At 65.0% G+C, this 26,881-nt stretch overlaps 3 protein-coding genes and 2 pseudogenes across 7 annotated transcripts in view; 3 read left to right on the top strand and 2 right to left on the bottom strand.

Annotated features, from left to right (window-relative positions):
* Positions 1-2,436: 2,436 nt before the first annotated feature.
* MRPL4 (mitochondrial ribosomal protein L4) lies at positions 2,437-6,288 on the bottom strand. Of its 3 annotated transcripts, none has more exons than XM_065043860.1 (9): positions 6,095-6,288; positions 5,949-6,006; positions 4,271-4,451; positions 4,139-4,190; positions 3,407-3,524; positions 3,189-3,295; positions 2,997-3,106; positions 2,841-2,911; positions 2,437-2,713 (listed from the first exon to the last, which is right to left on the bottom strand). In XM_065043860.1, exons 1-9 carry the CDS (start codon positions 6,221-6,223, stop codon positions 2,568-2,570), a joined length of 972 nt encoding a protein of 323 aa, XP_064899932.1. In that variant the 5' UTR covers positions 6,224-6,288; the 3' UTR covers positions 2,437-2,567. The 3 variants fall into 3 exon arrangements, with proteins under 3 accessions (XP_064899932.1, XP_064899931.1, XP_064899933.1); XM_065043859.1 differs by having other exon boundaries at positions 4,271-4,514; positions 6,095-6,261; XM_065043861.1 differs by having other exon boundaries at positions 4,271-4,448; positions 6,095-6,260.
* Positions 6,289-7,983: 1,695 nt separating this feature from the next.
* Positions 7,984-15,245, top strand: S1PR2 (sphingosine-1-phosphate receptor 2). 2 transcript variants are annotated; one of them, XM_065043864.1, is made up of 2 exons: positions 7,984-8,022; positions 13,372-15,245. In XM_065043864.1, the coding sequence occupies exon 2, from the start codon at positions 13,464-13,466 to the stop codon at positions 14,514-14,516; it is 1,053 nt and encodes a 350-aa protein (XP_064899936.1). In that variant the 5' UTR covers positions 7,984-8,022; positions 13,372-13,463; the 3' UTR covers positions 14,517-15,245. The 2 variants fall into 2 exon arrangements, with proteins under 2 accessions (XP_064899936.1, XP_064899935.1); XM_065043863.1 differs by lacking the exon at positions 7,984-8,022 and adding an exon at positions 11,021-12,269.
* Positions 15,246-16,919: 1,674 nt separating this feature from the next.
* The window catches only part of DNMT1 (DNA methyltransferase 1), a 30,369-nt gene continuing 20,407 nt past the window's right edge, over positions 16,920-26,881 (top strand). Inside the window, exons 1-8 of one of the 2 annotated variants that reach the window (XM_065043868.1) lie at positions 16,920-17,053; positions 20,500-20,542; positions 21,081-21,188; positions 22,209-22,464; positions 24,998-25,070; positions 25,630-25,720; positions 25,817-25,857; positions 25,953-26,004. In XM_065043868.1, the coding sequence (XP_064899940.1) occupies positions 16,992-17,053; positions 20,500-20,542; positions 21,081-21,188; positions 22,209-22,464; positions 24,998-25,070; positions 25,630-25,720; positions 25,817-25,857; positions 25,953-26,004 (726 nt within the window). In that variant the 5' untranslated portion in view covers positions 16,920-16,991. Of the gene's footprint in view, positions 17,054-19,628; positions 19,812-20,499; positions 20,543-21,080; positions 21,189-22,208; positions 22,465-24,997; positions 25,071-25,629; positions 25,721-25,816; positions 25,858-25,952; positions 26,005-26,881 lie in introns of those variants that run through there. The other variant, XM_065043869.1, reaches the window with a different exon arrangement.
* LOC135576791 (5S ribosomal RNA) lies at positions 21,556-21,674 on the bottom strand (annotated as a pseudogene).
* Positions 26,699-26,817, top strand: LOC135576798 (5S ribosomal RNA; annotated as a pseudogene).

Consider the following 26,881-nt stretch of genomic DNA (forward strand, 5'->3'; position numbering starts at 1 on the left):
TGGGTTTGTCACCTGTCCCCGTGGTGGCAGCGCCGGGACGCCCTTGGGCTCCCGCAGGAACCGGTTATGGCGCCGGGGACCTTCGCCGGCCCCGGTGTCACCGGAGCAGGACAAAGGTGCTTCCTGCCCCTGTGCTGGCTCAGCAGAGGGAAGGGACATGGGGGGGACATGGGGATGGATGGGGGGACACAGGGGACAGGGACATGGGGGACATGGGGACGGATGGGGGGACACAGGGGACATGGGGACGGACGGATTGGCAGAGATGAGGGGACAGGGACATGGGGATGGATGGGGGGACCCGGGGATGGATGGGGGGACCTGGGGGACACAGGGGACCTGGGGATGGATGGGGGGGCTTTGGGGACACTGGGGACATGGGGACGGACTGGCAGACACGAGGGGACAGGGACATGGGGGACATGGGGATGGATGGGGGGACAGGGACATGGGGGACATGGGGATGGATGGGGGGACACTGGGGACATGGGGACGGATTGGCAGAGATGGGGGACAGGGACATGGTGACAGATGGGGGGACCTGGGGGACAGGGACATGGGGGACATGGGGATGGATGGGGGGGCCTTGGGGACATGGGGACACTTGGGGGACCACAGGGGACATGGGGACGGATTGGCAGAGATGGGGGACAGGGACATGGGGATGGATGGGGGGACCTGGGGGACAGGGACATGGGGGACATGGGGATGGATGGGGGGACATGGGGGACATGGGGACAGATTGGCAGAGATGGGGGGACCTGGGGGACACCAGGGACATGGGGGTGGATTGGGGGGTAGGGGGGACATGGGGACACTTGGGGGGACACAGGGGACATGGGGACAGATTGGCAGAGATGGGGGGACAGTGACATGGTGACGGACGGGGGGACACGGGGGACAGACGGACAAGACACAACCGCCGCCCCCCCCCGCCGGACAGGCCCACGTGCCACCACCCCCCCAAGGCCACCGCGGTGGCTCCGGTGACACCGCGGCCCTTGAGCCTCTTCCCCGGCATCCGGTGGCCGCCCCGGTGTCCCCGACCCCGCCGGCACTTGGCTCAACCACACGTGTCTCCCCCCCCGGGTGTCCCCTGTGCCCCCCCACGTCCGTCTGTCCTGCTAACGAGGGCGGCTCGTTAACGCCCAAAGGAAGCGGCCACGCCGCGGGATTTTCCCGCTCCGGAGCAGCAAAACTGGGAACAACCGGGAAAACCCCCCCAAAAATGGGGGACGCCGACCTGCCCCCCCCGCCCGGAGTGTCCCCAAAAAGCCCGGTCACCCCCCAACGCCAAATGCCGGTGACAGAACAGGGTCCTGTGAATGTGGGGGGTGGGGGGACTGGGAATATGGGGGGGGCTACAAGGGGATTTAATATGGGGGTGGCAAAAGGATGGTGAAAATGGGGGGGTCACAAAGGGGCTGGAAATGGGGGGGCTGGAAAGGGGCTGAAAATTGGGGGGGCACAAAAGGGCTGGAAATGAGGGGGCTGGAAAGGGACCAAAATTATGGGGGGGGCTGGAAAGGGGCTGAAAATTTAGGGGGGGGCACAAAAGGAGCTGTAAATGGGGGAGTCACAATGGGGCTGGAAATGGGGGGGCTGGGAAGTGACCAAAGTTATGGGGGGGCTGTGAAGGGACTGAAAATGGGGGGGGCACAAAGGAGCTGGAAAAATGGGGGGGGTCACAAAGGGACCAAAATTAGGGGGGGCTGCAAAGGGACTGAAAATGGGGGGGTACTAGAGGGCTTTGAATATGGGGGGGCTACAAGGAGACTTAAAATATGGGGGGGCTGAAAAATTGGGGGGGGGCACAAAAGGGGCTGGAAATGGGGGGGCTGGAAAGGGACTGAAAATTGGGGGGGCACAAAGGGGCTGGAAATGGGGGGGGTACGAAAAGGGGCTGTAAAAACGGGGGGGTCACAAAGGGACCAAAATTATGGGGGGCTGCAAAGGGACTGAAAATGGGGGGGGGCAAAAGGAGCTGTAAAAATGGGGGGGTCACAAAGGGGCTGTAAATGGGGGGGCTGCAAAGGGACTGAAAATGGGGGGGTACTAGAGCGCTGTGAATATGGGGGGGCTACAAGGAGACTTAAAATATGGGGGTGCTGAAAAATTGGGGGGGGGCACAAAAGGGGCTGAAAATGGGGGGGCTGGAAAGGGGCTGAAAATTGGGGGGGCCACAAAAGGGGCTGGAAATTGGGGGGGCCACAAAAGGGGCTGGAAATGGGGGGGCTGGAATGGGCTGAAAATTGGGGGGGGCACAAAGGGGCTGAAAATGGGGGGGCTGCAAAAGGACTGAAAATGGGGAGGTACTAGAGCGCTGTGAATATGGGGGGGCTGAAAAATTGGGGGGGGGCACAAAAGGGGCTGTAAAAACATGGGGGGGTCACAAAGGGCAGTGGCATCACCCCCCCAGCACAAAGCGACGCAACAGCCGCACAAACTCCGTTTAATGTCCCCCGGCTGTCCCCCCAAAACCCCCCGTCCCATGGGATGGGGGGTGGGTTCTGCTTTTGGGGGGGGGCTCCCCATAACCGGGGGGGGTCTCGTCTTTGCGGGGGGGGTCACGGGAAGTCGCTGTAGGGCATGGAGAAGGGGTAAAGCGCCGAGTACCGGGTGTCGTGCCACAGCAGCGTCTTCTCCAGGAAGGTGACGGTGTCCAGCGTCACCACCAGCGTCTCGTGCTTCAACATGCTGTGAACATTCAACCCTGGACGCGGAGGGGGGGGGAACACATTTAGGAGAGGCCCCCCCTACATGTCTGGGGGTCCCCGACACATTTTGGGGGGTCCCCGGCGCATTTCGGGGGGTCCCGGGGGGGAAAGCGCAGCTCTCACCCAGCGCCGGGATCAAATTGATGGTTTTCAGCTCGGCCACCGCGGTGCTGATTTTCTCTGGGATTTCGTTGCTGGGGGGGGAATGGGGGGGAATTAAGAGGGGGGGGCACCCCTAGAGACCCCCCCTGGACTTTTAACCCCCCAAACCCCACTCACACATCGACGATGAGGACGGAGCGGCCCCAGTGCCGGTACCGCGCCAGGTCCAGTAGATACTGGGGGTCACTGGTGGGGATCTCCAGGTTGTCAACAATGTGGAGATCGTCCTGCGAGGAGAGGGGGGGGGGACATAATTAACCGGGGGGGGTCACCACTGTGTCCCCAACCCCCCGTATGACCCCCCCGTACCTGCATCAGCTTCACGGTCAAAGCCACTTTCAACCCCAGCACCCGAATTTTCATGGGCAACATGTAGTAGTAACTGGTGGGACCGCGGGGGCCGTGGGAGATACCACCTGATTATGGGGGGGATGTACAGCTCGGTGACCCCCCCCACGAGGGTCTCAGCACCCCCTAGGAGGGTCAGACCCCCCCAAATCCCCCCGAGGGGGGGTCCCAGGACTCACCCCCGCGCCAGAGCGGCGAGCGGATGCTGCCGTGGCGGGCCCGGCCGGTGCCTTTTTGGCGCCAGGGTTTTCTGCCCCCCCCCCGCACCTCTGCCCGTGTTTTCACCTTGGCGTAGCTCTGGGGGGAGGGGACACATGGCGATGGGGGGACAGTTGGGGACCCCCCCCCGCTGTCCCCCTCCCCGTACACAGGGAGGACAACCAGGAGTCCTGGTGCCTTTGCAGGAAGGGGCCGCCCCCCCCCCCCACCAAAAAAACACTTTGTCCTCCCTTTTGCCCCCCCAAAACCTCTGTCCCCCCCCGTAAAGACCCTTTGCCCCTTCCAGATCTTTCTCTGCCCCCCAGAACCTTCTCTGACCCCCCAAAGCCCCCCCCAAACCCTAATCCCCCCCCCTGCCCCCCAAATCCCCCCTACCCCCCAAAAAACCCTAAACGCCCCTCTGGCCCCCCAATTTCTCATCTGCCCCCCAGCTACCCCCCCAAAAAACTACCCCCCCCTTTTCTCCCCCCAAACCCCCCTGTACCCCCCCCAAAACCCTGTAGAGCCCCCCTGCCCCCCAAAATGCCCCCTACCCCCCAAAAAACCCTAAATGCCCCTCTGGCCCCCCAATTCCTCCTCTGCCCCCCAACTACCCCCCCAAAAAACTAACCCCCCCTTTTCTCCCCCCAACCCCCCCTGTTCCCCCCCCAAAACCCTGTAGACCCCCCCAAAAAACCTCCCCCCACACTCACGATCCTCTTGTAGTTCTTTTGCCACATGGCGACTGTGTGCAGGATGTCCAGCCTTGGGGACATGGGGACACTGAGCGAGGTCACCCCCCCGACTTGGGGACACCCCCCCCGTGTCCCCAGGGGCCCCCCCACCTGGGTCTGACGGCGAAGACGTCGGGGTGCAGGTCGGTGAGACCCCGAAACTCGTCATCGTGGTGCCGAAGGGACTCCACCCAGGCCTGGACCGGGGAGCGGTGACACGGGACGGGGACAGCGCAGGGACGCAGGATCGGGGACACCGGGGACACCGGGGACACCGGGGACAGCGGCACTGCTGGGGACAGGGACAGAGGGGACAGTGGTGGCACCACCGGGGACACTGGGGACAGCGGCACTGCTGGGGACAGGGACAGAGGGGACAGTGGTGGCACCACTGGGGATGCTGGGGACACCGGTACCTCTGGGGACAGGGACAGAGGGGACAGTGGTGGCACCACTGGGGACACCGGTACCTCTGGGGACAGGGACAGAGGGGACAGTGGTGGCACCACCGGGGACACTGGGGACAGCGGTACCTCTGGGGACAGGGACAGAGGGGACAGTGGTGGCACCACCGGGGACACTGGGGACACCGGTACCTCTGGGGACAGGGACAGAGGGGACAGTGGTGGCACCACCGGGGACACTGGGGACACCGGTACCTCTGGGGACAGGGACAGAGGGGACAGTGGTGGCACCACCGGGGACACTGGGGACACCGGTACCTCTGGGGACAGGGACAGAGGGGACAGTGGTGGCACCACCGGGGACACTGGGGACACCGGTACCTCTGGGGACAGGGACAGAGGGGACAGTGGTGGCACCACTGGGGACACTGGGGACATTGGTACCTCTAGGGACAGGGACAGAGGGGACAGTGGTGGCACCACCGGGGACACTGGGGACACCGGTACCTCTGGGGACAGGGACAGAGGGGACAGTGGTGGCACCACTGGGGACACTGGGGACACCGGTACCTCTGGGGACAGGGACAGAGGGGACAGTGGTGGCACCACCGGGGACACCGGGGACACCGGTACCTCTGGGGACAGGGACAGAGGGGACAGTGGTGGCACCACCGGGGACACTGGGGACACCGGTACCTCTGGGGACAGGGACAGAGGGGCAGCAGCAGGTGACAAAGTGGGGACACCCCAAGGCCAGGGGTCACCCCATCCCTGATGTCCCCAACCCCACAGACACCCCATCCCTGGTGTCCCCAGACCCACGGACACCCTGTCCCTGATGTCCCCAGGTGTCCCCAACCCCAGGGACACTGTCCCCGCTGTCCCCAGTGTCCCCAACCCCAAAGACACCCCATCCCTGATATCCCCAGCCCCACGGACACCCCATCCCTGATGTCCCCAGTGTCCCCAACCCCACGGACACCCTGTCCCTAATGTCCCCAGGTGTCCCCAACCCCACAGACACCCCATCCCTGATGTCCCCAGACCCACGGACACCCCGTCCCTGATGTCCCCAGGTGTCCCCAACCCCAGGGACACTGTCCCCGCTGTCCCCAGTGTCCCCCACCCCACAGACACCCCATCCCTGATGTCCCCAGGTGTCCCCAGCCCCAAGGACACTGTCCCTCATGTCCCCAGGTGTCCCCAACCCCACGGACACCCCGTCCCTAATGTCCCCAGGTGTCCCCAGCCCCAGGGACACTGTCCCCGCTGTCCCCCACCCCACAGACACCCCATCCCTGATGTCCCCAGCCCCACGGACACCCCGTCCCTAATGTCCCCAGCTGTCCCCAGCCCCAGGCCCACCCGTCCCGTCCCGGCCTCACCCGTGCGGGTCCCGGTGACCGCGGGGGTCCCGGCGGGGGCGGCGGGGCCGGACGAGACCTGTGGGAAAGCGGCTGTCAGCGGGGGGGGGGGGGGGGCGGCGGCCTCCGAGCTCCGCCCCCGGCCCCGCCCCCGGCCCCGCCCTCACCCCCGCGGCCCCGGCCCGGGCGCGGCCCCTGAGAGCGGCGGAAACGGCGGAAGTAACGGAGGAAACGGCGGAAGTAATGGAGGAACCGGCGGCAACGGCGGCAACGCGGGGCCCGCCCGCCCGGAGCATGGCGGCAGCGCCCGGCGCGCCGCGGTGACGTCACCAAAGAGCGCGGCGGGGCTTCCGGCGGAAGTGGGAGGAGGCGGGAAAGAAGGAGGAGGGTGGGGAAGGGAGGAGGGCGGGAAAGGGGCCTCCCCAGTGCCCCCCATGACCTGCAGTGCCCCCCATGACCCCCAGTGCCCCCCATGACCCCCAGTGCCCCCCATGACCCCTCAGTGCCCCCCCATGACCCCCAGTGCCCCCCAATCACCACCAGTGCCCCCCATGACCCCCAGTGCCCCCCATGACCCCCCAGTGCCCCCCATCACCCCCAGTGCCCCCCAATCACCCCCAGTGCCCCCCATGACCCCCCAGTGCCCCCCCATGACCCCTCAGAGTCCCCCATGACCCCCTAGTGCCCCCCTAATCATCCCCAGTACCCCCATGACCCCCCAGTGCCCCCCCATGACCCCCCAGTGCCCCCCATGACCCCTCAGTGCCCCCCAATCACCCCCAGTGCCCCCCATCACCCCCAGTGCCCCCCATGACCCCTCAGTGCCCCCCATGACCCCCCAGTGCCCCCCATCACCCCCAGTCCCCCCCAGTACCCCAAATCACCACCAGTGCCCCCCATGACCCCCCAGTGCCCCCCATGACCCCTCAGTGCCCCCATGAACCACAGAGACCCCCAATCACCCCAGTGCCCCCCGTGACCCCTCAGTGTCCCCCAATCACCACCAGTGCCCCCCATGACCCCCCAGGGCCCCCCCATGACCCCCAGTGCCCCCCAGTACCTCAAATCACCCCCAGTGCCCCCCAATCACTTCCAGTGCCCCCCCAGTGCCCCCATCACCCCCCAGTGCCCCCATAACCCCCCCAGTGCCCCCCAATCACCCCCATCACCCCCAGGCTGCAATTTGGGGTGTCCGGGCTGGGATTGGGGGGGGGGGATCCACATTGGGATTGGGGGGGGGTCCAAACTGCCTTTCGGGGGGGTCCAGGCTGAGATTTGAGGGGTTCACAACCATCTGGCCCCACTTTTCGCCCCCCCCCCCCCCGTTTTGGGCAGCGGATCCGGGAGCGGGGGGGGGGCGGGGGAGGGGGGGGGGGGGCTCCTCCGGCCAAGTCGGTCCCGGGGGGGCCCCGCCGCCCTCCCCCCCCCATCCCAACGCCTGTTTCCAATTAAATCCCTTCCCGGCCCCTTCGCTGCGGCCTCTTCATGGCGGGGGGGGGGCGGTGGGACCCCCCCAACCCCTCCCCAACATCCGGGGGCCATTTTAGGGGGGGGGCCCTTCACAGCCCCCCCCTTGGCTGAATTCTTGCCCCCCATCCCCCTAAATTCCTCTGTGGAGTGTTTGGAGGCACCAAAATCACGTTGCGGGGGGGGAAATCCCACACCCCCCCCCCAAAAAAAAACCACGAGTGGGGTTTGGGGGCCCGATCCTGCACCCCAATTTCCCCCCCCCCCAAAAAGGGTTTGGTTTTAGGGCCAGAAAGCGACAGCAATAGTGGGACCCCCTTTTATTTTGGGGGGGGGGGGTGTGTGGAATAAAGGGGGGACCTGGGGGTGTCTGGGGACCCCCCCACCTAAATTTTGACGTGTCCCTTATGGGGAACACGGCGGCAGGGGGGAGGGGGTCCTGGGCCCTCCCCCAGCCCCATTTTTGGGGTCTCCCCCCCCCAATTCCGAGCACAGAGGACCCAGGCGTTCGGGTGGGGGTGTGGACACAAAAGGCCACGCCCCCTCAGGGGGGCGGGGCTACCCCGCCCCCGCTTCCCACCACCCCCCCCCCGCTCCACATGTTGCAACGGGACCGAGAAAACGGCCGGTAAGACTCTGATGCCCCCCCACGCGTGTCCCCCACCCAAAAACCACCCCCCCCGGGGGGGGCACCCATAGAGGGACACCCAGGGGTGTCCTCGTCCCCCCCGCGGTGACAAAACGAGGAGCCCCGTGGTGACAAAGTGGGGGGTGACACCCCGGGGGGGGGGCTCAGGGTGCGGGACCCCCCCATGGCTGCGGGGTTTTGGGTGCCGGTCCCATGGTGGTGACAGTGACAGTGTCACCCCCCCCCCCGTCCCCCCCTCCCCGGGCCATTGTCCCCGTGGCGGGAAGCGGGTGCAGCTGTTTGGCTGTCACCAACATCTGGGGCACAGCTGGATGGGGGGTGGTGACACCCACACCCCCGCCCCCACCCCCCCCCCGGCTTGTGCAACCGGTAACGGCTGCGGGAGCACCCGGGGGTGACACCGGTATGGGGGTGACAGTGACGGCACGGGGGGGGTGACACCGGTGTGGGGGTGACAGTGATGGCACGGGGGGGTGACACCGGTGTGGGGGTGACAGTGATGGCACATTGGGGTGACACCGGTGTGGGGGTGACAGTGATGGCACGGGGGGGTGACACCGGTGTGGGGGTGACAGTGATGGCACAGGGGGGTGACACCGGTGTGGGGGTGACAGTGATGGCACGGGGGGGTGACAATGGAATGGGGGTGACACCGGTATGAGGGTGACACCAGTATGGGGGTGACAGTGATGGCACAGGGAGGGTGACACCAGTATGGGGGTGACAGTGATGGCACGGGGGGGTGACACTGGAATGGGGGGTGACAGTGATGGCACAGGGGGGGTGACACCGGTATGGGGGTGATAGTGATGGTACAGAGGGGGTGACACCAGTATGGGGGTGGCAGTGATGGTACAGGGGGGGTGACACTGGTATGGGGGTGACAGTGATGGCACGGGGAGGGGTGACACCAGTATGGGTGTGATAGTGATGTCATGGGGGGGGTGACACCAGTATGGGGGTGACAGTGATGTCATGGGGGGGGTGACACCAGTATGGGGGTGACAGTGATGTCATGGAGGGGGTGACACCGGTATAGGGGTGACAGTGATGGCACAGGGGGGGTGACACCAGTATGGGGGTGACAGTGATGGTACAAGGGGGGGGGTGGCACCGGCTCTGGGTGCTGCTGGTGCCCATGGGGCTGTGCCCTGGGGTGCTGGCACCCGTGTGCCATCACCAGCACCCACAGGGTGTCCCAGCACCCGTGTGTCCTTGGTGGCACCCCTGGGGTGTCCCAGCACCTACTGGGGTGTCCCAGGACCCATGTGCCATCAGCAGCACCCCCAGGGTGTCCCAGCACCCACAGGGATGTCCAGCATCCATGTGCCCTTGGTGGCACCCTAGGGTGTCCCCAGCACCCGTGTGCCATCACCAGCACCCACAGGTGTCCCAGCACCCACGTGCCATCACCAGCACCCACAGGGCGTCCCAGCACCCGTGTGTCCTTGGTGGCACCCATGGGGGTGTCCCAGCATCCGCGTGCTTTGGTGGCACCCAAAGGGTGTCCCAGCACCCATGTGCCATCACCAGCACCCTGAGGATGGACCAGCACCCCCAGGGTGTCCCAGCACCCATGTGCCTTTGTGGCACCCTAGGGCGTCCCAGCACCCGTGTGCCATCACCAGCACCCACAGGGTGTCCCAGCACCCATGTACCCTTGGTGGCACCCACAGGGTGTCCAGCACCCGTGTGCCTTTGGTGGCACCCAAAGGGTGTCCAGCACTCACCTGCCATCACCAGCACCCTGAGGATGGACCAGCACCCCCAGGGCGTCCCAGCACCCGTGTGCCCTTGGTGACACCCACCACGTGCCCTCCCCAGTGTCCCATTGCACCCAGTTCATCCCCGCACCCTTGGGTGCTGCCGCCCGCACCTCCCACCCCCAGACCCGGAGGAATTTGGTGCATTCGGCGCCGCCGGGGCTCCAGCACCCTCATTGCCGCCGTCGGCAAACACTCCAGGCTGGGGCGGCGCCGCCTCGCGGGGACACCGGTGACACCGCGCGGCTCGGGGGTCCCCGAGGCTTCCAGGGTAGGTTTGGTGACAAGGGTTGGGTTGGTTCGGTGACAAGTGATGCTTGGTGACAAGAGTTGCTTTGGTGACAAGGGTTGGTTTGGTTTGGTGACAAGGTTGGTTTGGTGACAAGTGATGCTTTGGTGACAGCAGCTGGCTGGGGGGTCCCATGTGCCACCGCACCGTGCCATGCCGCACCGTGCCATGCCGCACCGTGCCTGGGCGCCCACCCGCGTGTCCCCGCGTGCCGGTGGGGCCCACGGCGCGTCCCCCACCCCGCGGGGCCACGTCCGGCACCGGCACCATCTGGCAGCCGCCCCCGCGCCCGCTTGACCCCGGCGCTAAGCCCGGCCAGGCCGGCACCGCTGATCCAATTTGCCGCGCCAGAGCCGGGGGGTTATTTTGGGAACAAGGGGCCCTGTGTGCGCCCCCGCCGCCCCTCCCCCGCAGCCGGGGGCTCCCAGCCCCCGCACCCCCCCGCCCCCGCCAGCCCAGGACCCCCTGGGGTATTTGGGGGTCCTGGGACCCTCCTGGTACTTGGGGGTTCTGGGACCCCCAGGTGCCTTGGGGTCCTGGGCCCCCCGGGTGCTTTGGGGTGCTGGGGGGCCCCAGGTGCTTTGGGGTCTTGGGAACCCCCCCGGGTGCTTTGGGTTCCGGGACCCCCCGGGTACTTTGGGGTCCTGGGACCTCCTGGGGTAGTTGGGGGTACTGGGACCCCCTCTGGGTGCTTTGGGGTGCTGGGGCCTCCCAGGTGCTTTGGGGTCCTGGGCCCTCTTGGGTACTTGGGGGTCCTGGGCCCCCCCGGGTGCTTTGGGGTGCTGGGGCCCCCCGGGTGCTTTGGGGTGCTGGGACCCCCTGGGTGCTTTGGGGTGCTGGGACCCCCCAAGTGCTTTGGGGTCTTGGGACCCCCTGGGTGCTTTGGGGTCCTGGAGACCCCCTGGGTGCTTTGGGGTGCTGGGACCCCCCCGGGTGCTTTGGGGTGCTGGGAGGGGTGTCCTGGGGGAGGATCCCAGTGTAGGGGCTGGGGGGGTTCAGGATCCCGGTGCAGGATCCCAATACAGGATCCCGGGGCAGATCCCGGTTCAGGATTCCAGCCCAGGATCCCGGTGCACTTCCCGGGGCTGGATCCCGGTTCAGGATCCCGTTTGATGATCCTGGTTCAGGATCCCATTTAAAGATCCTGGTCCAGTTCCCGGGGCTGGATCCCGTTTCAGGATCCCGGTTGATGATCCCGGTACAGTTCCCGTTTCGGGATCGTGGTTGAGGATCCTGGTGCAGTTCCCGGGGCTGGATCCCAGTTCAGGATCCCGGTTCAGGACCCCGGCTGAGGATCCCGGTTCGGGATCCTGTTGCAGTTCCCGGTACCAGATCCCGGTTTGGGATCCCGGTGCAGCTCCCGGTTGAGGATCCTGGTTCGGGATCCCAGCGCAGTTCCCGGGGCTGGATCCCAGCTCAGGATCCCGGTTCAGGACCCCGGTTCGGGATCCTGGTTGAGGATCCCGGTTGAGGGTCCCGGTGCAGTTCCCGGTTCCCGATCCCGGGTGAGGATCCCGGTGCAGGTCCCGGTTCCCGATCCCGGTTCGGGATCCCGGTTGCTCATCGCGCCGCGTCCCCGCGGGTCCCTCGCCCCCTCCCCTCCCCTCCCCTCCCCTCCCCTCCGGTGGCTCCGCCCGCAGCCGCCGGGCCCGGGGGCGGCCGGTGCCGGGGAAGGGGAAGCGGCGGCCGAACCTCCGCTCGGGGCGGCGGCGGCGGCGGCTCCTCCGGCCACCGGCGGGGACCGGGGGGGGGTCCCGGAGCGGCGGGAGCGAGGGGCGGTGCCCCCGGCACCGGGCGCGGCTGCGCAGGAGCCCGGGCGGGCGGCAGCGCTCGGCGGGGGCGGCACCGGCAGCTCCGCGACGGTACCGGGAGGGCACTGGGAGCACCGGGGCGGCACCGGGAGCACCGAGAGCACCGGGGCGGTACCGAGAGGGCACCGGGAGCACCGGGGCGACACCGGGAGCTCCGGGACGGTACCGAGAGCACCGGGACGGTACCGGGAGCACCGAGAGCACCGAGGCGGTACCAAGAGGGCACTGGGAGCACCGGGGCGGCACCGAGAGCACCGGGACGGTACCGGGAGCACCGGGAGGGCACCGGGACGGCACCGGGAGCACCGGGACGGTACCGGGAGCACCGGGACGGCCCCGGGACGGCGCGGGCGGCGGCTGGAGGTGCGGCGGAGCTCGGGGCTCCTACCCCCCCCATTTTCCCGCCCCCCCCCCCCCCAACCCCGGTCCCCGGTCCCGCCCCAGGACCCACCCGCTCCCTGCAGGGTCCCGGGAGACCGGGGGGGCCCTAACGGGGGGTCCTGGGCCTAATTTGGGGGGTGGGGACAGTACGGGGTGTCCCATCCTTAACTAAGGGGGGGAATCACGGTACTGGGTGTCCCGTCCCTAATGGGGGGGGGGACGATGGTACTGGGTGCCCCGTGCGAGCTGGGCAGACACAGAGACCCCCTCCCTCATGGAGGGGGGACAGTATCGGGTGTCCCCCACCCTCACCGGGGCGGGGGACAGTGCTGGGTGTCCCCCCTCCAAACCAGGGCAAAGGGGACATTACTGTGTCCCCCTGTCCCTAAATGGGGGGTGCACAGTCCCCCCCACCCCAACTGCAAGGGGAGACATTACCACCCCCCCAAAACAGGGGGGGACAGTACTGGTGTCCCCCCTCCAAACTGGGGCAAAGGGGACATTACTGTGTCCCCCCCACCCCAACTGGAAGGGGAGACATTACCACCCCCCCCAAACCAAGGAGGGACAGTACCGGGTGTCCCCCCTCCAAACCAAGGGAAAGGGGACATTACTGTGTCCCCCCGTCCCTAAATGGGGGGTGCACAGAGTCCCCCACCCCAACTGCCCCAACTGCAAGGGGAGACATTACCACCCCCCCCCAAACTAATGGGGGGCAATACCGCATCCCCGTCCCTCCCCATGGTGGGTGTGGGGGTGTCCCACCCATCCCAGCCCCCCTGGAGAAGACCCCCCCCAAACGCTTCACCCCCAGCCCCCCCAGTGTCCCCCAACCCGCTTTGCCGCGGTGTCACCTCCAGCCGCCGGTGTCCCCCGCGGCGTCCCCAGCCCGGTGCCCCCGGCACCCCCGGGACACTCCACGGTGCGTCTCTTATGTACCATCAGGATTTCCTTTCCGAGTCATTTCTGCCGCACCGAACCAGATGTGCGCCCAGATGTGCGCCCCCCCCTCCCGCTCCCCCCATCTCACCGCCATCCGGGGGCGCCGACACCATTCCCACCCCGTTCCTCCTGTCCCCCCCAGGTCCCCGCAGCCCCGAATCGCCGTCGCCATGCCCCGGCGGCGCTGAGCTGGGCACGACGGGCGGCCGGCGGAGCCGCGGCCGGCGAGGAGCCATGGGGAGCATCTACAAGGAGTATTTCAACACGGAGAAGATCCGGGAGCATTACAACTACACCAAGGAGGGCACGGAAAGCTCGCCCACCACCTCCCGTTGGGTGGTGTCCATCCTCATCGTCGTCCTGTGCTGCTTCATCGTGCTGGAGAACCTCTTGGTGCTCATCTCCGTTTGCCGCAACAAGAAGTTCCACTCGGCCATGTACATTTTCATCGGCAATTTGGCTTTCTCCGACCTCTTGGCCGGCTTGGCCTTCATGGCCAACATCTTGCTGTCCGGAGCCACCACGTTCAACCTGACGCCGGTGCAGTGGTTCGTGCGGGAGGGCACGGCCTTCGCCACTTTGGCCGCGTCCGTCTTCAGCTTGTTGGCCATCGCCATCGAGCGCCACGTGGCCATCACCAAGGTCAAGGTGTACAGCAGCGACAAGAACTGCCGCATGGTGCTGCTGATCGGCGCGTGTTGGGTCATCGCCGCCGCCATCGGGAGCCTCCCCATCATGGGTTGGAACTGCATGAGCGACCTGGGCGACTGCTCCACCGTCCTCCCGCTCTACTCCAAACGCTACATCCTCTTCGTCATCACCATCTTCACCCTCATCCTCCTCGCCATCGTGGGGCTCTACAGCCGCATCTACTGCATCGTGCGCTCCAGCCACGCCGAGATCGCCAGCGCCCAGACCTTGGCTTTGCTCAAGACGGTCACCATCGTCTTGGGAGCCTTCATCGTCTGCTGGCTGCCGGCCTTCATCATCCTCCTCATGGACGCCTCGTGCCCCGTGCGGGCGTGCCGCGTCCTCTACAAGGCCAACTACTTCTTCGCCTTCGCCACGCTCAACTCGGCCGCCAACCCCATCATCTACACGTTACGGAGCAAGGACATGCGGCGCGAGTTCCTGCGGGTGCTGTGCTGCTGCGGCGCCGGGCGCCGGGACCGGCCCCCCGGGCGCTGCGCGCTCCCCCCGCGCACATCCAGCTCGCTGGACCGCTGCACCCCCAAATACGAGCTGCCCACCTCGCCCATCACCCGCGACTGCACCACCTCGGTCTAGCGGGGGGGGCGCACGTCCCACGGACGCCCCGCGCGTGGGGTGGTGGGTACGCGGTGGGGAGGGGGATATTTCTATAGGTACGGATGGACAATTGCACCTTCATCCCCCCCCACCCAAACTGGGGCATCCCCTCCGGGTTTCCCCGTGGTGATGCCGGGGTTTCCGCGACCGGTGCATGTTTGGGGGGGTCAAACACACGTGTTCTTCCCACTCTCTGGCCGGGGTTTCCGTGACCGGTGCGTGTTCGGGGGGGGTTGAACATACGTGTTGGGGGCTGGACATGCGTGTTCTCCCCACTCTCCAGCCAGGGTTTCCGTGACCGGTGCGTGTTCGGGGGGGGGGGGTTGAACATACATGTTGGGGGCTGGACATGCGTGTTCTCCCCACTCTCCAGACGGGGTTTTCATGACCGGTGCATGTTTGGGGGGGGTTGAACATACATGTTGGGGGCTGGACACGCATGTTCTCCCCACTCTCCGGCCGGGGTTTCCGTGACCGCTGCGTGTTCGGGGGGGGCTGAACACGCGTGTTTCTCTTCCCACGCCCAGCCCGAGCCCCGGGGCCCCCGCGGGACCTGTCGGACGGGTCCCGGGGCCCCTCCCCACGGCACCCCATGGCGCCAGTGGCAAATCCTCTGCCCCCGGCTGCTCGCCGGCACCGTGGGTGGCACCGACCGCTGCTCCTGGCCCGGGGGGGGGGTTTGCCAATAAAGCCGGGCCTGGGGCGCTCGCCATGGAGGGGGGGACCCCCCCGCGCCCCCCCACCCTGCTCCGTGGTCCTGCCGTGTGCTGGCACGCGGCGGGGGGGCCCCGTTGCAGCCGGCTCTGCCGGGGCCTCCCCCCCTCCCTGTGACCCCCCAGGACCCCCCCAAAACCCAGCGACACCCCCCCCGCCCCCCCCCCCCCCCCCCGGTAAGGACGATGGTTGTATTAAAACAGCGCTTTTCCACTCGTCTCCACCTTCTTCCCAGCCTGGGATGGGGAACCCCAAATCCCCCCCCAGCTCCTTGTGGGGGGGGACAGAGAGGATGGGGCTTGGGGGGGGGAGGGGGGAGTCCCACAATTTGGCCAGACGAGGCTTTTGCCGCCTCCCTTTGTGACGCCGGCGCTGGAGCTTCCTCGGTTCAACCGCAACTGCTTCCCCACGGCGGCGGCATTTCGGAGAAGGGGAAGTGGGGGGCCATGCATGTCCCCCCCCCACAGCCCCCTGTCCCCGCTCCCCAACCTGTTGTTTTGTCCCCCCCACCGGCGCCCAAAGGTTTCGTGCCCCAATTTGGCCCCGTTTCCTCCCTTGGGGGGTGCAGAGGAAACGAGGAGGGGGGTTTGTTTCCTCCCCCCCCCCCCAGGCCACCGTTGGGATGGGTCCCCATCTTGGCGCCCCATTGATGACCCGCGGGGTTTCGGCCGCCCCCATGGCACCGGGGTCCCCACATTGGAAACTCTGGTGTTTCGCCATGTCACCATAGGGGGACCCCCAATGGACCCCCCCACAATGGCGATGGCAGCACCGGGGTGGTGATGGGGATGCACGGGGATGGTGATGGCAATGGACGGGGAATCCCGCCGGAGCGGGAAGGGCTGCGGGTGATTCATCGCAACCCCGGGGGGGCATTGGTGGCTTTGGGGCCACTAAAAGGGGGGTCAGGCTCGTTGGCGTGGGCTCCTTCGGCCTCAGTGGTCTTGGGGCCTCCTCGCCAAGGCGTGGGGGGGAACATGGGGCTGGGATATGGGGTTTTGGGGGGTGGGGGGTCCCTGTTGCACCATTGTCCCAGTTTGGGGTCATTGGGTGTTGGGAGGCACAGAGCAGCCCTGGGGCTGCACCCGGCCAGTGGTACAGCCCGTCCCCCCCTGTCGCTGTCATGGTACAGCCCGTCCCGCCATCCATGCTGTGGTATGACCTGTGTCCCCCCCCCCCCGTCCCCACAGTGGTACAGCCCACGCTCCCCAGTCCCCTGCAGTGTTATAGGTCGTGTGCCCCCCCCCCCAGCCTTCCCCATGGTACGGCCCCTGTGTCCCCTCCCCAGCCCCTTAGTGCTACATTCCCCGGTGCCTCAGTGGTACGGTCCCGCCGTTCCCCCCCCCCCCCCGTCCCGTCCCGCAGTGGTACGGTCCCCCCTGAGGCGGCCCCGCCCGCCCGGCCCGGCCCGGCCCCTCCGGGCCGCTCTCCCCGGGCCGCCCCGCTCCGGCCGCCCCCGCACAGGTACCGCCCCGCCGGCCCGGGCCCGCAGCCCCCCCTCGGCCCGGTGCGGGGGTCGGGGGGGGTCCCCCCGTTTTCCCTTCCCCGTGAGTGGCTTCCTCCCCCCAGTCCGGAATGGTCTGTCCCCCCAAACCACACGGAATGGTCTTTCCCGCCCTCCTCCTCGGCCCCCCCCACCCCCCCCCCCGCTGCCATGGTCTCGCCCGGCGCCGCCCCGCCCCCGCCGCTGGTTTCCGCGCGAATCCGCCGCCCGGTCCCGCCGCTCCCGCCGCCGCCCCGATGCCGGCCCGGGCCGCCCCGCTGCCCCCCCCGGCCCCGCTGCCCGCCGAGCTGCGCCGACGGTGAGTCCCCGGCCCCCCGGCCCGGGCCCGCCACCGGCCCGCCCCGCCCGGGCCCGGCGGGGCCGTTACTGCGCTGCACGGCCCGGCCCTGAGCCCGGCCACGGCGCTGACACCCCCGGCACTGCACTGACAGCCCCCCCGGCAGTGCGCTGCACACCCCCGGGACTGCACTGCATTGCACTGGCCCCCCCGGTTCTGCACTGACAGCCCCCCCGGCAGTGCGCTGCACACCCCCGGGACTGCACTGCATCGCACTGACCCCCCCGGTTCTGCACTGACCCCCCCGGTTCTGCACTGACAGCCCCCCCGGCAGTGCGCTGCACACCCCCGGGACTGCCCTGCATTGCACTGACCCCCCCGGTTCTGCACTGGCCCCCCCGGTTCTGCACTGACAGCCCCCCCGGCAGTGCGCTGCACACCCCCGGGACTGCCCTGCATTGCACTGACCCCCCCGGTTCTGCACTGACCCCCCCGGCACTGCACTGACAGCCCCCCCGGCAGTGCGCTACACACCCCCGGGACTGCACTGACAGCCCCACCCCCCCCAGCAGTGCACTGCACTGCATTGCACTGACCCCCCCAGGACTGCCCTGACAGCCCCCAGCACTGCGCTGCTTTGCATTGACCCCCCCAGGACTGCACTGACAGCCCCCCAGCACTGCACTGCATTGCATTGACCCCCCCAGGACTGCACTGACAGCCCCCCAGCACTGCACTGCATTGCAATGACCCCCCCTCCAGGAGTGCACTGACAACCCCCAGCACTGCACTGCACTGACCCCCCCGGGACTGCCATGAGCCCCCTGGTTCTGCACTGACCCCCCCAGCACTGCACTGACCCCCCCAGCACTGCATTGCATTGCATTGACCCCCCCCCAGGAGTGCACTGACAGACCCCTGGCAGTGCACTGCACACCCCCAGACTGCACTGCACTGCACTGCATTGCACTGCCCCCCCCCCAGCACTGCACTACACTGCACTGCATTGCACTGTCCCCCCCCCGGGAATGCACTGACAGCTCCCCAGCACTGCACTGACACCCCCAGCATTGCAGTGCATTGCCCCGGTGCTGCGCTGCACTGACAGCCCCCCCATTATTGCACTGCAGTGTCCCCCCCAGTGTTGCAGCCCTTGCAGTGTGTGGACACCCTTCTCCCCCCCCCGGTTTGCAATGCACTGCCCCCCCATACACTGCATGGCCCTGACCGCCTCGTGCACTGCACAGACCTCGCACTGCACTGACCCCCCCATAGAGTGTCCTGGTCCCCTATGCATTGCTTAGACCCCCCCAGCACTGCACTGACCCCCCCATGCACTGCACTGACCCCCCAACACTGCATTGACCCCCCCATGCAGTGTCCTGGTCTCCTATGCATTGCATAGACCCCCCCATGCACTGCACTGACCCCAGCACTGCATTGACCCCCCCCATGCAGTGTCCTGGTCCCCCACCCATTGCTTAGACCCCCCAGCACTGCACTGACCCCCACACTGCATTGACCCCCCCATGCAGTGTCCTGGTCCCCTATGCATTGCATAGACCCCCCCAGCACTTCCCTGACCCCCCCATGCACTGCACTGACCCCCCACACTGCATTGACCCCCCCATGCAGTGTCCTGGTCCTCTATCCGTTGCATAGACCCCCCCGCACTGCATTGACCGCCCCCCCCAACCCCCGCCATGCAGTGTCCTGGTCCTCTGTTGCAGTGACCCCCCCATGCACTGCACTGACCCTGTAACACTGCATTGACCCCCCCCATGCAGCGTCCTGGTCCTCTATCCGTCGCATAGACCCCCCAGCACTGCACTGACCCCCCCATGCACTGTACTGACCCCCACACTGCATTGACCCCCCCGTGCAGTGTCCTGGTCCCCCATGCACTGCATTGACCCCCCATGCAGTGTCCTGGTCCCCTATGCATTGCATAGACCCCCCCAGCACTTCCCTGACCCCCCATGCACTGCACTGACCCCCCACACTGCACTGACCCCCCCATGCACTGCACTGACCCCAACACTGCATTGAACCCCCCAGCACTGCACTGACCCCCCAACACTGCATTGACCCCCCCATGCCGCGTCCTGCTCCCCCACCCATTGCTTAGACCCCCCCAGCACCACCCTAAACCCCCCACTGTCGCTGACCCCCACGGGTGCTCAGCACCCCGTCCCCCCACCCTATGGGACAGCCCTGTCCCCCACTTGTGGGGGGGCCACAGTCTGGGGGGGGGCTCCCATCAGGGCGCTCCATCCCCACGTGGCATTGGGGACACCGGGGCCTTGCCCCCGCGTGGCTTTGTCCCCACGGTGCCGCTCGCGGCACCCACTTGGCGTCAGGGGGTCCGTGGGTGCCCCCCACCTTTCCACAGGGTGTGGGGCCCAAAATCCATTGCGGGGGGGGGGGGGGCGGTGAACCAAAGTGGGGCGCAACGGGGATGGGGGGGCGGTTCTGAGCCATCCGGCACCGTCCCGGCGCCCCCTCCCCGGCACGCGCCGGGGTTCGGCGTTTCCTGCGCCGTATTCCCCGCCGCCCGGCTATTGTCCCTTCCGCTCTCCTCCCGGCATCCCCCGGCCGGCGGGAAGCAGTTGGGGGGGGTCACGGCGCTCGCCGGCCCCCGCCGGAGCCGTTCCCCGCTTCGGCGTCCCCTCTTCCGGTGCGGCGGGCGCGCGGCACGGCCTCGGCGCGCCCCGACCTTTCCCCGTCCCGCCGTTGGCGTTTGCCGGAGCGCCGCCGGCATGGCCGTCCTCAAACCCAGGTGCCATATCGCCCGCCGGCTTTATTGGTATTTTTTTGGGGGTGGTGGGTGAGCGATGGGGACCCCCCCCCCCCCACCCCGTCTCCTTCCTTTCCGGCAGGAGCCCCGGTGAGACGGCAGCGACGGGAGAGCCGCCCGTGCCGCTGGCACCGCAGACGTCCCGGCCCCCGTCCCGGCAGGCGGAAGCGTTCCTGGGGGGGCGGCCACATGGCCCCGCTTTGGCGGTTGGGCTCCCCGTTTCGGTGGGGGGGTCACACTGAGCCCCCCCGGGTGATGTGGTTTGTCCCTCGCCGTGGGGCTGGGGGCTGGTCGCCCCCCCCCGGCACCGCGCCGGCCGCTTCCCCCCACCCTCCGGTGCCGCTTTGTGCCGCCGGCGCCGTGGGAAGGCGACACGTGGCTTCTCCCCCGTGGGGGTTTGTGCCATCGCCACGCCGGGGGACAGCGACCCCCACATTGCGCCCTCGGGGGGTCCCCGGGGCACCCGTGTCCCTTTGCCGTCCCTTTGCCATCCCTTTGCCGTCCCTTTGCCGTCCCCCGCGCGGGCGCCGAGCATCCCTCTTGTACCGAGGGTGTTCGGTCCATCCTTGCGGCCGGCACCGGGTGCCGTTTCTGGAGCCGCCGCGGTGATTTTGGGGACCCATGGGTGTCCCCCCCGTCGCTCTGGTCCCCAACGCTCTTCTCTTTGCAGGCTGCAGGACTTGGAGAGGGACGAGGACGCCCTGAGCGAGAAGGTGAGCGCGCCGGGAGCCGCGTTTCCAGCCGGTTTGGATGCCGCCGGTGCCGCCGTGGGGTCGGTGGAGCTCCGGGACGTGACACCGGCGCTGCGGTTCCTCGGTGCTGCCGAACGGCTCGTTTGGGTCGCAACAACCCCACGAACGCTCCAGGCTCGGGGAAGAGCGTTGTCCCATGTCCCCAGGCTGGAAAAGGACCTGGGGGTGTTGAATGGCAACCAGGAGGTGGCCAAGAGGCCACCAGCGTCTTGGCTTGTGTCACCAGCGCTGTGGCCAGCGGGACCGGCGCAGTGACCGTCCCCTGGGGAGGAAAAGCCGCGAGTCCTGGGGGCCGCAGGCGCCGTGTCCCTTTGTCACATCCAAACCTCCATCACCGCCCAGCAGGACGAGCGGGAGCACCGGGTGGTTGGGCTCGGCATGCCTATGGGCAGCATCCCCTCGGTGTCCCCGAGTCCTCTCGGTGTCCCCGTGTCCCCTCAGTGTCCCCATGTCCTCTAAGTGTCCCCGTGTCCCCTCAGTGTCCCCTGTGTCCCCGCAGGAGTGTGTCCGGGAGAAGCTGAGCCTCATCCATGGCTTCCTGCAGGCCGACGTGCAGAACCAGCTGAGTGAGCTGGAAGCCAAACTGCGCTGCGAGGAGCTGTCGGAGGTGAGATCTGCGAGGGTTTGGGGCTGTTGGTCCCCACCGGATCCCGGTGGTGCCAGTTGGGGGTTCACAGGATCCCAGAGTGTCAGGGGTTGAAGGGACCTCAAAGCTTATCCAGTGCGACCCCCTGGAGCAGGAACACCCAGCTGAGGTGACACAGGAACGTGTCCCTGTCCTGGAACTGAGGGGCCACAACTGGACACACTATTCCAGATGTGACACACTATTCCAGATGTGACACACTATTCCAGATGTGGCCTCCCCAGGGCAGAGCAGAGGGGCAGGAGAACCTCTCTGACCTACTGACCACCCCCTTCTAACCCCCCCAGGTCCCATTGGCTTCCTGGCCACAAGGGCCCAGTGCTGGCTCAGCCCACAGCACCCGCTATTCCCAGCTGGTCTCCCATCCAAGCACTGACCGGGCCCGACCCTGCTTAGCTTCCCAGATCAGACGGGATGGGGCGTTCTCAGGGTGCTATGCCTGTATATATTATATATATGTGTATATATATGTTCCCCAAGTATATCCTGATAATATCTGAACTAAAGGGCAGAGTAGAGGGGCAGGAGAACCTCTCTGACCTACTGACCACCCCCTTCTAATCCCCTCCAAGGTACTATGGGTCTCCCATCCAAGCACTGACCGGGCCCGACCCTGCTTAGCTTCCCAGATCAGACGGGATGGGGCGTTCTCAGGGTGCTATGCCTTTATATATTATATATATATATATATGTTCCCCAAGTATATCCTGACAGTATCTGAACTAAACCCTTTTCCACGCTCATCCTGCTGTCCCCAGGACCCCCAGCTCCCTTTTCACCGCTCTCCAACAGCTCGTTCCCAACCTACACCGGAACCTGGGGTTGTCCTGCCCAGTTACAACACTCTCTGCTTGTTCTATATGATTAAGTTCCTCCCCGCCCAACCGTGCAGCCTGTGCATGTCTCTGGATGGCAGCGCAGCCCCCTGGCGTGCCAGCCACCACCCCTCGGCTTTAACACCCCCATTCCCCCCCCCACCAGGAGCGCTACCTGGCCAAGGTCAAGGCCCTGCTGCGCCAGGAGCTGTTGGCGGCGAACGGGGCGGCACCGGCGTCCAACGGCTGCTCCAAGAACGGCGCCTACGGCAGCGACGACGACTCGGAGCGAGCGGGCGGCGATGGGGACGAGGACGGCGGCGGCGAGGGGGAGGACGCGGCCGGGTCGTCCTCCTCCTCCTCGGCACCCACCGCGCCGGCACGCAAGGCGCGCAGGAGCCGGTCCAACGGCGACGGCAAAAGTAACGCTCGCTCCTCCCGCGCCCCCCGTGCCCTGTTAGAGAGTGGGTTGTTTCATGGGGGAAATGGTTCTAGAAGGAAATATTGATGTAAAAAGGGATAAAATAATTATGTAATAGGTATAATAATAATATAGAAGAGAAAAAGTCATTGTGGAAGGAGGTAAGATGATATAAAGTAATCGCGTTGGTAAGTAATAGTACGGTAAGGAAATAGAATAATCGTGTATATAAAATAATTAGATGGGAAAGAAATAACAAGCGTGTAAGTAAATGAGATAATAATATAAAAAAGAGATAAAATAATTGTGTAGGTAAAAGAATAGAAAAATAGTTGTATAAGTAAAATAATAGAAAGGTAATTGTATAAGTAAAATAATAGAAAGATAATCGTATAAGGAAAATAATAGAAAGATAATCGTATAAGGAAAATAATAGAAAGATAATCGTATAAGTAAAATAATAGAAAAATAATCGTATAAGTAAAATAATGGAAAGATAATCGTATAAGTAAAATAATAGAAAAATAATCATATAAGTAAAATAATAGAAAGATAATCGTATAAGTAAAATAATAGAAAAATAATCGTATAAGTAAATAATATAGAAATAATTGTATAAGTAAAATAGTAGAATAGTAATTGTATAAGTAAAATAATAGAAAAGTAATTGTATAAGTAAAATAATAATAGAAAAATAGTCCTACAAACTCAAACTGGTTCTATAACCAAATAACACAAAGTGAGATAAACCAGTTTGCTATCTAGCTCAAATAATAATAGGAAAGGAAATAAAATAATGATACATATAACAGCAAATAATTCAATATCAAATCCAGGGGACTGAGAGCAGAGATCAGCCCCCCGGGGGGGTTTGGGGTGGCCTTGCTGGGGTGCAGGGATGGGGTTGCTGTCACCCCCTTGCTGTCACCCCCTTGCTGTCACCCCAATGGTGTCACCCTGTTGCTGTCACCCCAATGGTGTCACCCCGTTGCTTTCACCCCGATGGTGTCACCCGCTGCTTTCACCCCGTTGTTCTCAGCTTGGTGGTCCCAGCCCCGCGGGGTGTTCGAGGATGTTGTTGTCACCCCGTTGTTGTCACCCAATTGCTGTCACCCCGGTGGTCCCAGCCCCTCGGGGTGTTCGAGGAGGTTGTTGTCACCCCGTTGTTGTCACCCCGCTGCTGTCACCCCACTGGTGTCACCCCAGTGGTCCCAGCCCCGCGGGGTGTTCGAGGAGGTTGTTGTCACCCCGCTGCTGTCACCCCGGTGGCCTCAGCCCCACGGGGTGTTCGAGGGGGTTGTTGTCACCCCATTGTTGTTGTCACCCCATTGCTGTCACCCCATTGCTGTCACCCCAGTGGTCCCAGCCCCGTGGGGTGTTCGAGGAGGTTGTTGTAACCCCGTTGTTGTCACCCCATTGCTGTCACCCCACTGGTGTCACCCCAGTAGTCCCAGCCCTGAAGGGTGTTCGAGGATGTTGTTGTCACCCCGCTGCTGTCACCCTGCTGCTGTCACCCCGGTGGCCCCAGCCCCTTGGGGTGTTTGAGGAGGTTGCTGTCACCCCACTGCTGTCACCCCATTGCTGTCACCCCATTGGTGTCACCTCAGTGGTCCCAGCCCCGCGGGGTGTTCGAGGAGGTTGTTGTCACCCCGTTGTTGTCACCCCATTGCTGTCACCCTGTTGCTGTCACCTCAGTGGTCCCAGCCCCTTGGGGTGTTTGAGGAGGTTGTTGTCACCCCATTGTTGTCACCCCATTGCTGTCACCCCATTGGTGTCACCTCAGTGGTCCCAGCCCCGTGGGGTGTACGAGGAGGTTGCTGTCACCCCGCTGCTGTCACCCCGTTGTTGTCACCCCACTGCTGTCACCCTGCTGCTGTCACCCCGGTGGCCCCAGCCCCGCGGGGTGTTTGAGGAGGTTGTTGTCACCCCGTTGTTGTCACCCCGCTGCTGTCACCCCAGTGGCCTCAGCCCCACGGGGTGTTCGAGGGGGTTGTTGTCACCCCATTGTTGTTGTCACCCCATTGCTGTCACCCCATTGCTGTCACCCCAGTGGTCCCAGCCCCGTGGGGTGTTCGAGGAGGTTGTTGTAACCCCGTTGTTGTCACCCCATTGCTGTCACCCCACTGGTGTCACCCCAGTAGTCCCAGCCCCGAAGGGTGTTCGAGGATGTTGTTGTCACCCCGCTGCTGTCACCCTGCTGCTGTCACCCCGGTGGCCCCAGCCCCTTGGGGTGTTTGAGGAGGTTGCTGTCACCCCGCTGCTGTCACCCCGTTGTTGTCACCCCACTGCTGTCACCCTGCTGCTGTCACCCCGGTGGCCCCAGCCCCGCGGGGTGTTTGAGGAGGTTGTTGTCACCCCGTTGTTGTCACCCCGCTGCTGTCACCCCAGTGGCCCAGCCCTGCGGGGTGTTCGAGGAGGTTGTTGTCACCCCGTTGTTGTCACCCCACTGCTGTCACCCCACTGGCCCAGCCCTGCGGGGTGTTCGAGGAGGTGTCCCCCTCGTTAACACGACCCTTTGCTGTGTTAATTGGCAGAGTCCCCCGGGCGCTCGCGGGTGACACGGAGCTCCGGCCGCCAGCCGACCATCCTCAGCCTGTTCTCCAAGAGGTCAGTGCGGGACGCGGTGACCACGGGGACGCGGTGACCATGGGGACGCGGTGACCATAGGGACGCGGTGACCATGGGGACGCGGTGACCATAGGGACGCGGTGACCACGGGGACGCGGTGACCATGGGGACGCGGTGACCATGGGGACGCGGTGACCATAGGGACGCGGTGACCATGGGGACGCGGTGACCACGGGGACGCGGTGACCGTGGGGACAGGGTCACCCTCTTCTTCCTCCCTCTCCCACCCCCAAAATGGGGCTCCAAGCACCTCGGGGACCCGGTGATGCCACAAAAAGCCTCCGCGCCGGGTAAAACATGCGCTGGACCCCAAGAATTGTGGCGAGTGGAGGGAAATCCAGTTGGCCGCTTGTACTGGGACCGCTTTAGCGTCTTTATTAACGATCCGGTGAAGCGATCGTGTGCCGGCGACACCTTAGCGATGCGTTGGGTTCGCGGTCGGACTTGGTGACCTCGAGGGTGTTTTCCAACCAAAATCATTTGAGGATAAGGGAAATGGCTCCTCTGGGGTTGAGCCGTTGCGTTGGCAAACCCACAGGTCCAACAAGCGGAAATCGGAGGAAGCGAATGGCGACGTGAAGCAGGAAACCATGAGCGTGGAGAAGGAGGAAGAGGAGCTGGAGGAGAAGGTGGGTACCGGCGCCATTTGGTGCCCAACTTTATCTTGTCCTGGGGGGCGTCGTGCCCTCCGACTCCCCCTTAACGCCTTTTAATCCTCCCGCAAGGAACAAGACGAGAAGAGGTTGAAAATGGAAGCCAAAGAAGGGTAAGGAGGACGTAGCGTTGCCGCCCCGGTGCCGTTTCCCTGGGGGAACGACGGCGTTGTGCCGCTCTTCATCCCTTTGTGATGTCTTTGCGCAGGTTGGAGCTTAAAGATGAAATCACTCAGGTTAAAACTACGACGCTTGCTAAAGTGAGTTCCTTTCCCTCCATCTTGGCCTTTTGGGGGCTTGTTTGGTTCCTTTTAAAGAGCGCTTAGATCTTCCATACGGGGATGATAAAGCCGGTTCCAATCAAGGCGGGAGCAGCACAGCCTGGATGACCTTGGGCTGCTTTCTCAGCTGCTTCAGTCCACATTCTTCTCACTTAATCTTAAGCGTATCATCGAGATACACTTAAGAGGCCAGTTGGGGTCTGGATCCAGTGCAGAGCCCCAGGGGTCTGTATTATTCAATATATCCATCAGTGATTTGGATGAGGGAATAGAGTGAGTGTCACCCAGTTTGCTGGTGACACCAAGCTGGAGCAGTGGTGACACTGGAGCTGTGCTGCCATCAGAGACCTGGACAGGCTGGAGAGGAGAAATTCAGTGAAACAGAACAAGTGTAGAGTGTTGATGTGGGCAGGAACAAGCCCGGGGTGCAGTGTGAGTTGGGGAATGAGCTGTTGGAGAGCAGCGTAGGGGAAAGGGAGCTGGGGGTCCTGGGGACAGCAGGGGGACCATGAGCCAGCACTGGGCCCTTGTGGCCAGGAAGCCAATGGGACCTGGGGGGTTAGAAGGGGGTGGTCAGTAGGTCAGAGAGGTTCTCCTGCCCCTCTGCTCTGCCCTTTAGTTCAGATACTATCAGGATATACTTGGGGAACATATATATATACATATATATAATACATAGAGCCATAGCACCCTGAGAACGCCCCATCCCGTCTGCTCTGGGAAGCTAAGCAGGGTCGGGCCCGGTCAGTGCTTGGATGGGAGACCAGCTGGGAATAGCGGGTGCTGTGGGCTGAGCCAGCACTGGCCCTTGTGGCCAGGAAGCCAATGGGACCTGGGGGGGTTAGAAGGGGGTGGT

The sequence above is a fragment of the Columba livia genome, chromosome 30 (genome assembly GCF_036013475.1).
Source record: "Columba livia isolate bColLiv1 breed racing homer chromosome 30, bColLiv1.pat.W.v2, whole genome shotgun sequence".
NCBI classification, from domain to species: Eukaryota; Metazoa; Chordata; class Aves; order Columbiformes; family Columbidae; genus Columba; species Columba livia.

Coding starts and splice junctions, on each gene's coding strand:
- S1PR2 (XM_065043864.1), top strand. CDS start 13,464: ATGGGGAGCATCTACAAGGAGTATTTCAACACGGAGAAGATCCGGGAG.
- MRPL4 (XM_065043859.1), bottom strand. CDS start 6,223: ATGCTCCGGGCGGGCGGGCCCCGCGTTGCCGCCGTTGCCGCCGGTTCC. Junction 6,007..6,094: donor CCCGGGCCGGGGCCGCGGGG/GTGAGGGCGGGG, acceptor GCTTTCCCACAG/GTCTCGTCCGGCCCCGCCGC. Junction 2,714..2,840: donor CAATTTGATCCCGGCGCTGG/GTGAGAGCTGCG, acceptor CTCCGCGTCCAG/GGTTGAATGTTCACAGCATG.